General features: G+C 38.8%; 1 protein-coding gene across 7 annotated transcripts in view; it reads left to right on the top strand.

Annotated features, from left to right (window-relative positions):
• Positions 1–14765, top strand: part of ZNF385D (zinc finger protein 385D) — a 986127-nt gene extending 971362 nt beyond the window's left edge. For all 7 annotated transcript variants that reach the window (XM_073223828.1, XM_073223832.1, XM_073223833.1 and 4 more), the window contains 4 exons: positions 1236–1469; positions 7550–7728; positions 8765–8866; positions 10590–14765. In XM_073223828.1, coding sequence (XP_073079929.1) covers positions 1236–1469; positions 7550–7728; positions 8765–8866; positions 10590–10823 — 749 coding nt within the window. In that variant the 3' untranslated portion in view covers positions 10824–14765. The remainder of the gene's footprint in view (positions 1–1235; positions 1470–7549; positions 7729–8764; positions 8867–10589) is intronic.
• Positions 14766–14988: the final 223 nt, after the last annotated feature.

Genomic DNA, 14988 nt, shown 5'->3' with positions numbered 1-14988 from the left:
ACAAGCATTCATGAGGACAGCACTTTGTTGCAGGCAGACCTCTGTCCTTTATAACCACTGCCCAATCCATTTATCGTGGACTTTGCAGTGTGGCATTAGATAGTGACCATGCTGGCATATGGAATTAGAAAAAGTTCCAAGAGCAGCTGTAGCTGGAGAGACAGCCTGGGAATATTTTGAATCTGAGGTTAAGGACCAGCCAGCTGGGAAAAGAATAAATAGTATTAGAGTAAAAAGGAAATGGGTTTTGTATTAGTATAAGAGTAGAAAGGAAACGTGTTTGCGGTTTGCTATTGGATATGGCAAAGATCGCTAACCTCATGACAATTGGCATATTTGGAATGAGAGCTGTGTGTACCCAAGAGAAGCTAGGGTAAGGTCATTTCACTTCAGAGGCTGACCTCCCCAGATCTGGAATCAGACTTGAGAGCCTAAAGGGTGGTTGGGTTCCAGTGCTTCTTTCATGATCACCAAACTCTTGAAAAGGTGATGTAATATTAACATGCGTGACCGTCTGAATCTCTTGCAAAGAGTGGCCATTGATGTTTGAATACTGTGCCACAACCTCCCTGTACACAGCCTGGAGCAGACCACACCTTTAATAAATATGCCAGGCCAAAATTCCTCTTATTTGTATACTGATGACTTTTGTACCTTGTATTGAATATGCAACTCTGTGTAAATAGGGCAGTGATTTTATTAAACTGTTAATCTGGACAAAGCAATATACCATCAGTTTCTTTTTTCGCACAAGCATATACAAAAACATCAGTACTTGTTTTTTGAATTAAAGGAAGAAATGCAGGAAGAAAATAAAAGGAGCAAGTAGTAAATGAAAATAAAAATATCTTAAAAACATTTGTCTTGGTTTATTTTTTTAAGTCATCTGTATAGATATCTATATACAAAATACAATATATTGTAAAGATTATTTTACCAAGGTCATATGTTAACAAAAGAAATTTGTAGGTATGTTTGTTTACCCCCAGAAAAAAATTTAGTGTGTGTTTGTGTACATTTACAAGAATCATCTGACTCTTTTATATAAATGCATGAAACTACATGTGGTCATCTATGTAAATTTCCTCGTGAGATGACTGACTCATAGTTGACAAGCAGCTTGGCTAGCTGCCCTTATCATTATTAGCTGAATGTAATTTTAGTGATACATTTCCAAATAGGGAAAGATAATACCACTGTTTTTCCTCTTTGTTCCTATGCTGTTTTGAATGCAGACAGTACCACGGGGACACCAGCAATATCAACGACGGCAACTGTGGAAATTCGCAAAAACAGTGTTATGACAACTGAGATCACCTCAAAAGCAGAAAAAAGCCCCACGTTAGCCACTGGCAATAGTTCCTGTTCTTCCACGGAGACGGAGGAAGAAAAGGCAAAACGGCTTCTTTACTGTTCGCTCTGCAAGGTTGCTGTCAACTCGACCTCACAGCTGGAAGCGCACAACAGTGGTGAGATGCAGCGATTTCTTTTCTGTCTCAACAGCTCTGCAATTATCTTCCTCTGAATAGATTAGGTCTTTTGCAGCAGGGGACAAAGGCGCGGTGGAGAACTGGCAATTATTACATGGAGTTGATTAACTATTAAAAAACAAAAGTGACATGCAAACTGTCACATGGGAGCAAGGGAGAGTGTCAGAGCTCCCATGCCATGTTGTGTATGTGTTTGTGTATGTGTATGTGTGTGTTTTTAAACATTAGGAGATAGAGTAAAATAAAGTTATAAAGCATAAGCTTTGCATTTAGTTGATTTCTAGGTTGCTATGTAATTTGACGTGTTTGTCTCTACATGAAAAATGTTGTACCAATAAAATAGTTGCAAAACTGGTTCTGTAACTCCAGGTGCTTTTGGTTGAAACCTCCCCATTATGATTTTTATGGAAAATAACGTTCTTCAGGCTAAGTCTTTGGCCACTTAAAGTGTTTATTATGGGAAGTTACTGAGTGAGGTATGATCTCAACATATATTTTATTTACTCTTTCTAACAACCTAAAGATGCTATATACTTATTTGATTGAGGCTCAGAGAAGGCATATGACCAATTAAGTGACTGAGCCATGATTCAAACCCAGGTCTTTCTAAGTTAAACACTAACTTTAATATATCATAACAGAAAATACTGATAAGCCAGGGTGAAATACTTCCCCAATATGTTTTTATTCCATCTACCTGTTCTATATCTGTATCTCTATCTATATCTACATATAGAGATATTATGCATACCTACATCTATTCATACATACACACACATATATATTCTCTTTATATTTATGTATAGAAAGAGAAAGAGTATATTTATATATATGTATAGATATATTTAAATATTTAGAAAGAGAAACTGAATAAATTCATTGATAGCTCAAGATCAGCTTTTCTCTAAAAGACTGGGTTCACTGCCAGGAAGGACTCTGTCAGCAATTACAAGAGAAAAAGAAAAATTTGTGCATCATACCCTGAGATAATATTGCAGCTGTATGTTGACTGAGTCATTGGCTAATCATGATGCTGCACAAGTAATATTCAAGTATTGACTTCAAAACTCTGAGTGAGGAATTGCAGATGGAGAACAATTCCTTCAGCGTGTACGTACCTCCTGTGCACTACACTGGTTGTAGTCAGGAAGAGTTCTTGAGTTCAGGGACTGAGAAACACAGAGAAGCCTGTGGCCCCAAGTCAGAATCTCTACTGTGCAGGTTTGCTTCATGTTTAACTCATGCAAATACATCCTTCCTGGATGCAAGATAATTAGGAGAGCATAAATGTCATTGAAAGCCCATTTATTTCTCAAGAACTCTTGATCATTCCACATAGTGACAGAGAAACACATTCTTTTTGATCAATATAGACAGATAAACCATACCCTTTGAGGCTGTAGTTAATTTATTAAGAATTTGGATGTTCTTCCTGAATTCTTATGAGAAACATTCGATTAAGAAACAAAGAAGAATTAATGATTTGATTATATCACAATAGGTCAACAGTTTTCATATTCCCATTTCTTCCCATATTCTTCAAACCTTCAGCCTCATTATAGGGCTGTGGCCACTTCCCTTCCCTCTAAGCTGCTGCTCAGATTTCTTTATCCCTGTATTTTCCTTCCTGCGTCAGCCATCTTTTCCCAGGATCAGGGCCTAATGCTGGTTTGCGGCTAACCTTAGACATACTAGCCAGCTGTGCCGGACCCAGGGATGGCAAAGGAAGAAGAAAAGAGATACCAGCCAATGTTCCTGGACCCCCACCCTTGTGCACCATCTGTGATCTCCAGACTCGGCTGTTACTTGTAGCTGCAGGGGTGCAGGGCTGCCAGGGTGTCTGGGATTCCTCTCAAAAGCAGTGAAGGTGAAGGCCACCCTTCCTTTGAGTGAGGAGCCAAAGAACCTCCATGTGCCCACCGGCCTCCCACATCTTTTCCCTTAGGTCAGATATGGGAACCCCATGCAGTGACTGTAAAGGAGAGAGTCTGTTGGGAACCGGGAGAGGAGTGTGCGGTTCTCACAGGTTTAGTGTGGTGTGTCTCAGTTTGGGTCCCATCAGATGCAGACTCTGAGACTCTATTTGGCGGCAAGTAGATTTTAGGGAAGGCAAATGAAGCAGGCTAGGGGGTGGGCAAAGGACCAGGGAGGGAGGACAGTCTGCACAGGTGCATCCTCTGGGTAGTTACCACTGTGGCCCGTGGGGCTCACTGAGCAAAACTTACACTGCGTGGCTCACACACTGGTTCACTGTTTTAAACATAAGAACTTCAAGTGGTCATGGAGAATAACAGAACTGAATCAATTCCAGTTCTGTTTCTTCATCTTCATCAGTCACTGTGCTATTGTTCTTTATTGAAATGTACTATTTACATTAAAAAATACGTAATGCCCCAGTGGTTGAGTGCATTAACTGTAGCCTCTGTGAGCTCAAAGGATTTCAAACTGTCATGGACTTACTAAGGGAACGAAAGCTCAAAGCTGGATCTGTGCCGAGCTGACTGTATAATGGAGAGTTCTACAAATTCATTTCTATGCAACATATGATGTTTATTATAGGACCAGTAATAAAATGCACTAATTTAATATATACTGAATCTCAACAGTAAACACATCAATTATTTAGAATACAGACCAACAAAATATTTTGTAGGGAGTGATCCTTTATCACTGGCATCATTTACAGTCGCCATTCACGGTGCTAATGGAAAGTAGACTGCCTTTTTGAAGTCCGTTTAATTATTATTCTCTAATTCTCTTCAACGCACCCCTTTATTACCTGCACCCAGAGCAGTTCACAATCATCACCCTGCCCTTAGTACTGCTCTGCCCCTCCAACAGAGTTTTAAGACTTTTCTGCTTTCCTCTAGAGCCAGATTTTAGGAAACCAATGTTGGATTAGAAACCAGGTTTGAACACCAGTTTTAAACAGATGCAACTAGGTTGTTTGTCCTTTGCATGTAGATTATTACTCTAAGTGTTTTTCTTTAGAAACATTATGTGCACAACATAAGGCCTGTAGCACTAAGTGTAGAGCCATGCATTTAGCTCATGGGAAGTCAACGACCTTTCCAAACATGTTTTTCTTGTAATCTTGGAAAATCTGTTTTTAATCACAAACAAAGTTGCACCAACCATTGCCGCTGGTATGATCCAATGGAATGGATTAGAAGTACTCAGACTGCTACCTGAGATCTGCAGATAATTTTTCTATGTGCAAGTCAGTTGCCCTCTTTGGAGATCACTCTCTCAGAGTTATAGGTCATATGGCACCTTGTAAGGATGAAATACTACAGCATAATTATTAGTAGAACTATAGACCAATTGTGTTATTTCATTTTCATTTTTTTATTTTTCACTATTATGTAACCATTCATAGTTGCCATTAATTGACTTATATTCTATAACATTAGAATACAGGATTTGAACAAGGCATTCTTGCTTTGCCTTTTTTAGAATTTAGGAAGAGAAATCACTCTCTTATGCTTACTCATATGATTCACAAAAAAAGTCTAAAAATGCTTAATACACCGTAAGAAGACATACTCTTTTCAAGAAATCTGGAAGCCCCCTTTGACTTGTATGTTACGGACACAGATATTACAAAAGATGTGTTTTATATTTTTCTCTAAAGAAATTCCGCTAGGAATTAAATAATGCTTTGCCTAGCTAATTTTGATGTTTGTCTCTATGTAATTTAAACTTTGATATGTTTTATACTTAATGTTCATTACTAATTCAGGCAGATTTTTCTGGTAATGATTTGAAGTGGTAACATTTGATAATTTCACTAAGCTCATTCCAGCTTTTCTATCCCTAGACAGAGTCTATTCTATCCCTCACTGTTTTAATATATAGAAAAGATAGTTATCACAGAATGGGCCTGACTAAATCTTAAAATGCTTAGAGATTTCTAAGTTTTTGCCTGAACAAAACAACAATGCTAAGCAAGAAAAAGAGGACAATATTGACTGCAGTTCATTGAACATGTGGAGGTGAAAAAATAACCCTTAAAATAATCAATACATTTAATACAACACTTCAATAGAGATCATTTCCTTTTCCATAGCCAAGGATACTGAGGAATGAATAAATCTAAACTCCACAGCTAATGGGGCAATTTCTGACATATACCATTCATTCTAGAGTCTGAGCTCACAACTCTCCTTACAAACCACTTGTTTGGCGATCTTTGATAATAACTAACACTTCAGCTAATCGTCACTGATCATCTACTCTGTGTTGGGCATGGAGAATATAATCTGAGCAAAACCCCAGGAGTTGCCTTCAAGAAGCTTTTGTCTAGTCTGTTCAGGAACAGAATTTCTTGTTTTATCAAGAAATCTGTCATTTCTTGTTTCATGTGAGAAACTCGTTTAAGCCTGTCAGCTATGGGCAGTGTTCATGGCCTTATTAAGGCCCAGAGAGCATCTGCCGCCCCTGTTTGGCATCTCCTAGGGTAATGGTAAGACTCCCAGTCATGAAAGACACCAACCAAAGAGAATCAAGAGACCCACAAGAAAGTCGGGGAGATTTAGTGTCCCTCTGACTTCTTAGGCATTTATAAACCAAAATGGCCCTAGGCATAATGCTTCTCTCAGTTCAACTGAAGAAGCCGCATGGAAAAAAAACGTTTTAAGAATATCACCTGTTGGATAAAGAAGGTTGGGCAGCCATCTACACACACACACACACACACACACACACAGTGAGAGAAACCTTGTGTAAGATATTTCTTGCTCCCTATAGCATTGTTTTGCCCTGCTCTCACTTATGCCATCTTCATACAAAGTAGAAAGTTTGTGTCGCTGCGCTGCGAGGGCATTGACTTTTTTCTTTCCTCGGTACTTTGAAATATGAACATTTGAATAGTTACGCATAAGAATCTTATATGCAAAGTGGGGAATCCGAGTTGTCAAAGTACACATTTTTTATATTGAACTCAGTAAAGTCATAATCACTTTGAAAGAGAGATTTAAACATGTTTCATGCATTTACTGCCTCTTACGCAAGCTGATGGTGATTGGTGCTGACTTTAATGGGCTGCTCTGCGTATTTCTGTCCTTAGCATTCAGTGGCTCTGGGAGGCTGCTGCAAGAATCAAAACTAAAGAATCTTTTTTTAATGCTTGCAGAACTGATAACAATCTAATAAATACAATTAGGAAGGGGAAATCACTGACAAAGGATTTTAAAAATCAGAATGGCAGGAAGGACATAAATGATTACAAGAGAAAATTTCATAGCATAAACATGACTAGGTGAAAAAAATAAATGATACATCTCACTCTAATAAGAAAATTGTTGGCAAAACTTTGGGAGTAGACTCCTAATAGGAACTTCGGTGGTTTTTAAAAAACAAATGTTGATAAGGAGTTACATTAGTTATGTGCAACAGCCCAAAGGTGTTATTGGTTTATTTAAAAGAACCATTTCTTTCAGTGAGTCTGCTTAGCCTGCAATCCCATCCTTCATGTGCTCGGTCATGTTTACATTTGAAATGACATAGCCAATCCCTGTGGGTTTTACTATCCTAAAACAGCTTTTTTTCAGTCATTAGATTCTCTTCCTCTTTGAACCTAAAACACATAGCTGGGAAAGCTTGTTTGTATTCTATTTAGAAAGTAGGTATTTAATTAGTGCCACTTCTGTAAACACACCATGTTTAAACTGATTACATTTGTTACACATCACTTCCAACTATACCTTTAGCAACTAAATCACTCTTACTCATCAGCCATCATTTATGTCTTATTAACATCAAGAGGAAATGAAACAAAGCAGCACCCATTTAGTTTTGTCTCAGGACTCTCAAGTTTAGGTACTATACTGATTTTTTGCAGCATAGGGAATCATAAAACAATGAATGATTAAATAACATGTAAGGTGGTCAGAGCACATAGTTACAGTCTTTTGTGTTGTAGGCTTATTTCAGCCATAATCCCTGGGAGATCTGCACTAAATCTAGGCATCACGTTTTTGTTATTGTAGTGTTTCTTGAAGGCATATATAGCTAAAGGTTTTTTTCCTTCTCTTTTTTTTCCTCAATATTCCTGGCAGGTACTAAGCACAAAACCATGCTAGAAGCTCGGAATGGAAGCGGGACTATCAAAGCCTTTCCTAGGGCAGGTGTGAAAGGCAAAGGACCAGTTAACAAGGGAAATACAGGCCTGCAAAACAAAACGTTTCACTGTGAAATCTGTGATGTGCACGTCAACTCGGAAACACAGCTTAAACAGGTAGGCGGCACATGTTTTAGAAATGAGAACAGGAGACACCCTTAGGGTGCTTCCTTTGTCCCCTTCTTTTCTGTTCTTGGCTCCTGTCCATCCATCCATCCACCCACCCACCCACCCACCCATCCATCCACGTATCTCCTACTCACTGTCCTTTATGCTTATTTTAGTTGCCAAGGGAATACTACTAACACATAACACCTTCTAAGACTTTTCAGGAATTGACTGAAGTGACTTTGTACGATCTTACAGATGCAGAGTAGGAGGAAAAAGCGGTTTTAGATATTTTCGCTACCAGGTTTCCTACTCAAGAGCATTAATTTTCTTTAAAGGTCAAATTGCAGCATTCCATTTTTATTTGTTTAGACATTTACATGCTACTCCTAATTCTATGTTGTGCTATTCTTTTATTTTATATGCTTTATTACACGGTTTTAAACTGTATTTCTAACTCCTTCAGCCACCTGCTAAAGGGATGACTAATCCTGTTGTATTTACTTTTACTCTGAATAGCCTTCAGAAGAGATTGCTTATAGATTGCTAATTGAAGGCCCAACCTTCTACCGTGTGTTTTACATGCATATGTATAATATCTCATGGTTTTATGAACCTTAGTTATTTATTCTTGAGAATTTAAGGAATTGACATTTGACTATACAAATATGAGGGTAACTTTTAGTATGGAAATAAATTCATGAAGGCGTGGGCATCTTTGTTTATTTGCACATAAAGCTCCTTCAGACATTCCTTTCCTTTGTAAACTTCTAAAAAAGGAGGTCTGTACAGTGGTAAGGAGAAAGTCTGGGAAAAGAAGATCCTTCTATTTGTTAAAAATATACCAAAATGGACAACATAAAAATAGATGTTCCCCCAGGCATCAGAACCCAGGCATGTTCTGTGATTTTTGTCTTTCTGCAACTTGTATGAAATGACTATACCCTTCCCCAAAGCAGTATGTACGCGGGTTGTTTTTTGTTTTGGTTTAGTTTTCTTTTGGATGATTTTTTTTAAAGATATTACTTTTAATTGCCTTTAATAGCACATTAGCAGTAGAAGGCACAAAGACAGAGCTGCCGGGAAGCCCCCGAAACCTAAATACAGCCCCTACAACAAGCTTCAGAAGGCAGCCCATCCACTGGGGGTAAGTGTCATCTTTGCTTCCCAAAAGACGGAAGTCAATGTCCCACCATCCGTTGCATGTGGGTTTTGCGGGGGCAGTGGGTAGGGGCAGTTACTAAATGAAATCAGTGGAGGTACCTACGTAATGACAAACAACTGATTGGAAAGTCCAACATTTACTCTGCCAGTAGAATTACTGGGTTCAGGAGTTGTTTGGCTGTTTCACCACCGTCCAGTATCTTACTTTTCTGAGTTGGGCTCGGGTTTACAACAGAGCATGGGGAAGGGAGGAATACCAAAAGCTCCTTTGAGTCAGGTGGGTGATCACATGACATCTGGTCCCAAAGTTAGAAGATCATTTCAGGAAGGGTCAGTGAAAAACGCATTCTTGAATCTCCTTTTAGTACCTTCACGAGATGAGGCATTGGTATCGTTGATACCCTCAACAGTTTTGAATTTTGAAAAACACAGTGTCAATGACATGGCTTATTATGTAATTTTTCACCCCAGGACTTAGGCCTGGGGAAATACTTCCTGGGGGTTGTCCTCTTCCTATCACCCCAAATGTGCCTTTTAGACTAGTAAACATACTGCTGTCTTGACCTGCAATTTTTGTGGGATTTTAGGGGGGAATCTGTGACCCTCCAGATGCTCCAGACACATATTGATGAGCATGTGCTTTTTGTTCTGGTTGAAGTGACCAGAGCTTCCCACAGAGAGACCCAGGGTTGAAGGGAAAGTTAAGAACCCCTATCTGCAGAAGTGCTGAACTTTGAAATCCGTTGTCTTCAAAATAGATCTTATTAGTAATCGGTGCTGTTGTGTGCTTGCTGACGCAAGAAAATGTAGTTAAAGGAAAACTGCGATCATCTATTAGGAGACCTCAATACGAGTTGACCCAATTAATTTAGTAGTATCACCCATTTTTATGCAAATGAAGTTAATTTACTCTTTTGTACAGAAACATTTTTAGTTGCATTGAAACCTGCGTGTTCTGCACAGAGCTGGTGTCTTGACACAGCCCATCGTACCCTGAAGAGCTTATGTCTGACTTTCCACAACCAAGTGAATGGTTCTTACATAAACAGAGAAGTCATATTGTGTTAATGTTGACATCCAAAACCTTCTTAACTATCACTATTAACTGTTTCCAAAAACGGGAGCATTCTCTCCATGAGAACAGCCATCTTACCAAGGTGGCCAGCCACAGAACGAACTGGCTTTGTACATTAGGATCGAGGAGGGTATTGTTACCACTTGCACAAAGAGAAAAATACATCAAATTTGGGGGGAGATTAAGTTTCCCTTATTCTTTACTGATAATGGAAATTTCCTTTTTCTATTTCTCTTGATTAATACCTCCCACCGTGCTGTGCTTGGGTAGTCTGATAACAGCTGACAGCATTAATAAGTCACTTAAAAAATTCTATTCTGTGATGGGTGTGTAAATAATGGAGTAAAAATTGCTCATTTTTTTCTCAAGGTGAATGAATACTCTTCTCAGGAAGTGTATTTATCAAGAAAAATAAAATACAGTAAGGTTGCCGCATCCTTTTCTGGAGGACTTTTAAGCATCCTAGACCAACCGTTTTCAGGGTTCTTCCAGCGCCCCCAAAGGAGAGATGTCTACCCTCGCCATGATTTTTATTGTCAGCTCACACGTGTGAGCTTATCTTTGCTATTCTTCACTGCTCTATTTTAAAATGCTAAGTGTAGCCTCCAAAACCTTGTGCTCTCCCTTGCAGGTGAAATTAGTTTTTTCGAAGGAACCTTCAAAGCCATTGGCGCCGCGCATCCTGCCGAGCCCGCTGGCCGCGGCGGCCGCCGCCGCCGCCGCCGTGGCCGTGAACTCGCCGTTCAGCCTGCGCGCTGCGCCGACCACGCTGTTCCAGACCTCCGCGCTCCCGCCCGCGCTCCTGCGCCCGGCCCCGGGGCCCATTAGGACCGCCCACACTCCTGTGCTGTTCGCTCCCTACTGAATTCCACGTCGGAGCAACCGTACTGCAATAATTTTTCAAAAAAGAAAAAACAAAAAAACACAGAATTCAGCAAAAGAGAACTATGCAGTGTTTTATTTATGAAGTATATCCGAAGAGTCAGGACTTTTGATAGTGAATTGAAAAGATTATTAAAAAAAAAAAAGGAGGGAGGTTAGGGGGTGGGCGGGGGAGGGGTGGTATTTTCTCCAAATTCCAACATTCCTCTCGAGCGTTGATTGTTTTAGAAGTGATCTCCAGCATCGACTTGTAGCGGCACCTAGAACTTCTGGCGCCTTCGTGACTGTGCTTCTGGGCACCTGTTTCCCCTTCCATTCTCTTTCCTGCTTTATGAAACAACATTGTCTAAGGGCATTAACTGGTTCCGATGTACATACGATAATTTACTCTGTAGATTAAAATCATGCGAAAAAAACAAAAAACAAAAAAAGCAAAGCAACACTGTGAATAGCAGTACCCGTGCTGGTCCTCTTCCTGTGACAACAGTTACTGGGTATTTATTTATCCCAACAAAAGTAGATACAGTAGACGTCTTGTTCAATTATAGTGCTGTGTCTCAATCTATGCCACTAGGTTTTAAAGAATGGCAAAAGGTAGAATGAACAACTATTTCATGCCAAGAAGCAGGCAAAAACTAAACTCATACCCAGTGGTTTTGTGGAGGTCCCCGTAGTTAGTGCACATTCCCCTCCTCCTGCCCTGCTTGGAGATGACTTTCAGTTGAGAACAGTAGAACAAGGCTAAGCACAGAGGTGGCAGAGTATGAATAAAGGCGGTTTTTTTTACACAGTGCTATTTTCCCACCCTGAAGCAGTGTTGCTGGAAAGAGTGAAGTGTTTGTAATGAAACTGCATCTGTAAACTGGTAAACCCATGCATCATGGGTGTTTAGGAAGAAATCATTACAACTGTTCTGTTTCATGGATAAGGGACGATCATTACCTAGGATGATAATGCAAAGTAAGGATTTTTTCAACTTAGTACATATCCGTTAAAAACAGAATATTGCATCTCTGCAATATCCACTTTGTATCATACCAGTAGGGCTGTCTCTTAGGCAAAGATTTCTGCTTTGAATATGATGATAGACATTAGCTATTGTGGATTTTTTTGTTGTTTTCTACATCTCCTACTGACATGATATAAACAATTAATATATACTTAAATGTTAGTAAAACAAGAAAGACAAATCTGAGTTAGTTGCAGACCAAGGATGTAGTGTTAAAAAAAAATACTGGTAAGATGCATTCAACCATCACTTCTCTAGTGGAGTTGTAAAATATTGACAGCCTTCGATATTCACCAGTAGGCTGGAAGGAGTTGATGTTTTACCTTTAAAACAAGATTTATCAGGGGTATATATAAATATATGTATATTGTATATATGTTAGAAAGATTAAGAGAATAACTTATAAAAAGAAAATCTATATAAATAATTATATAACCATCCCGTGTTACATGTTATCATTAAATTGGTAACAAACGGCATAAAAATAGCTGTGCCTTTAATTTGTGATAAAGGCTCTCTGCTTTTTCCCATAGAAAGCTAACAGTACCTATCACTATGATGGGGTTCAATGCAGCCAGTCTGTTGCTTTAATAAGAACAACGACACTCAAACTTAGAACAAGGACAAAACATGTACAAATCAACCCTACATGATTTAGGTTTAGAGAAAAAAGTATTTTTTGAAAAGGTTTTGTAAAGACTATTTAAAAATACAGGGAAGGGCTGGAGATGGCCTTCCTGAAACTGATCTTACCTAAACTGTTGTAACCTTTTGAGAGGTATAAAGATTTAAGATGAAACCATTTGAGAGATAGGTATTTATCATCTGTCATTTTATATTTAAGAAACACCCACAGCGTGCTTGGTGCTCAACTTTAAACATGGTCTTTGGAATTCTTCGCCACCATCTAGCTCTAGACGTTTGTCATATAAACTTATCTTTAAAGCAGTTGGCTTTATATATCTTTTGTTAAACAAACCACCAAAAGAAAACAGAAATAAAAATGTAAAAAAAAGAAAGTAAAAAAGGGAGGAAGCAGGCAGAAGGAAAAAGTATTCCATCGGTATTTGGTAAAAAGAATTTCAAACCATACATCTCCAGTTAAACATGTTGGTCAGCATTAAATTTGTTTGGGGGAGCATTTGATGAGTTTTGCATTTGCCACAATCTCTACTGCCTGGTGTTAGCAAATGTTTCTTTTTTTCACCCACAGACGCTGCTAGTTCAGTCAGCTGGAGAGTTGCTCATGTGCTGATTGTTCAGTGGGTTGCATGTGTCCCGTGTGACAAGCTTCTGACTGTGTTGAACTTGAGCTTCCTTTTTCTGCTTTGTCAAATATTTTGATCTTTCACTATAAGTTAGCCTGACAACCTTTATCCAACAACCTTTACACATGAGAAAACCTCTCTTTCTGTTGGAGAACTTGGTGTTAATTGATGAATCTCACTACAATGTGCTTTCACTGTTCTTCCCCATTTTCACCAAAGTGAATGAGCCAGTCCACAGTCAGGGCCTGTGGGACACAAGAGTCCTGAATCACAAGGCATTACTAACTAATGATTTGCTGGGAACAAACAAATCAGCCATATTTTCTCCATCAGCCATATGAGAAAACTCAGAAATACCTAAATCCCTTCTGCCTCACTTCGCTATGGAACCATTTTTGTTTAAATGGTCTCTCAAATTGGAGTTGTGGTCATCAGTTGTCTTTTACTCACTACCTAATAAAGGATGAAGCCTAACCACAGAACTTAGAGTGGATTCTCTGTGATTGTTTACCCTCACTCCACATATTTATCAACATCAGATCCACATCTATTGTAGTTTAGACTGCTATATCCTTTCCTTGGGGAACTTTTTTCATGAATAAAGATCAATAATTCAGATTGGTCAGCAGTGGTGCTCTGAAAATCCCTCAGGGAGGTCTGACTTTATGGTTATATATCTCTTCCCATGCATCACACCCATGGCAAGGATGTGATAGAGAAAGCATCTCTGATTTCAATTGAAACAAATATAAATGCATTGCAAGAGCCAAATGCCTCTGGAAAAAGCATGGTTGTACTTCATCCACATCATCCAGACAAACGGGAAACAGTCATTGGGGAAGTACTCTATTTCTCTTCTGAGAAAACAGGTGATTATACATGAGAAATTGCTCTTCTCACTGGGCCTAAGCTTTGAAGAGTGGTGGCTCTGTTCATATAAGCAAACACGCAGGTGGTTCTTGGCAGTTTTTATCATCATTACCTCATCTGAAAGAATTGCAATCTTACCATTGGGTTTCCCCTCATTTATTGCAATAATTCACTGCCATTATCATCAGAGATATGATTTGGTTTTTTTTGAAGGTGCTACATATTTTTCTGCCAAGGAACTGTTTAGCCAAGAGAGTGTTTATACCCATTTGGAAATTAGAAGAGAGCTGGAAATAATGAAACAAAGGATTAAAAGTTAAAAGACAAAGAAGTTTTAAGAAATAAAATTACTCAGAGTTTATTTTGGCTGTACCCATGTAAGTTTCTAAAGCACAGAACCAATACATGGTAGATAGAGCCATTATGTTTCCCTTATGATTACATTTTAAATTAATATTGTTGTTTCTATACCCACACCACATAATGTTTCAACTTTCCTAAAGAAATCAGATCACAAAGCAAAAAGATGACTCAGTATGTCTAGAGACCCCTTCCTTTAAATTTGAATTCGTTTATAGTACTACCTTTCTGTACATGGGTGACACTGTATTAATAACTACTTGTATGCAGGATAGCATCATGAAGTGTTCAAAGACAGAAGTCCATTGTAGACTCTCACCAGCAGAATAACAATTAAATAGTCAATTACTGTGTTGTCCTTAATTTTTTCATCTGTAATAATGTGTGAGGGTGAATAAAAGCTGAGCTGGTTTACTATTCCTGCATTAAAGGATTACTTCTCCTATCTTCTTAGGAATAAAACTGCTTTCTTATAGCAAACCACACAAGCCACTCACATAGTTGCATGTGTGCAGAAAAGTGCTCAGTATTTCTGACCACCCTGAGTATACACCACACAGTATGTCATTCATCCAGTCAATCAGAAAGTTGACTTCACCAACTATTATCAGTGGAGTTGCCAATTCACATTGGACTGAAAG

The sequence above is a fragment of the Manis javanica genome, chromosome 15 (genome assembly GCF_040802235.1).
Source record: "Manis javanica isolate MJ-LG chromosome 15, MJ_LKY, whole genome shotgun sequence".
In the NCBI taxonomy this organism is placed as follows: domain Eukaryota; kingdom Metazoa; phylum Chordata; class Mammalia; order Pholidota; family Manidae; genus Manis; species Manis javanica.
The sequence above is the reverse complement of the archived record's forward strand: the minus strand, read 5'-3'. Positions and strand labels throughout refer to the sequence as shown.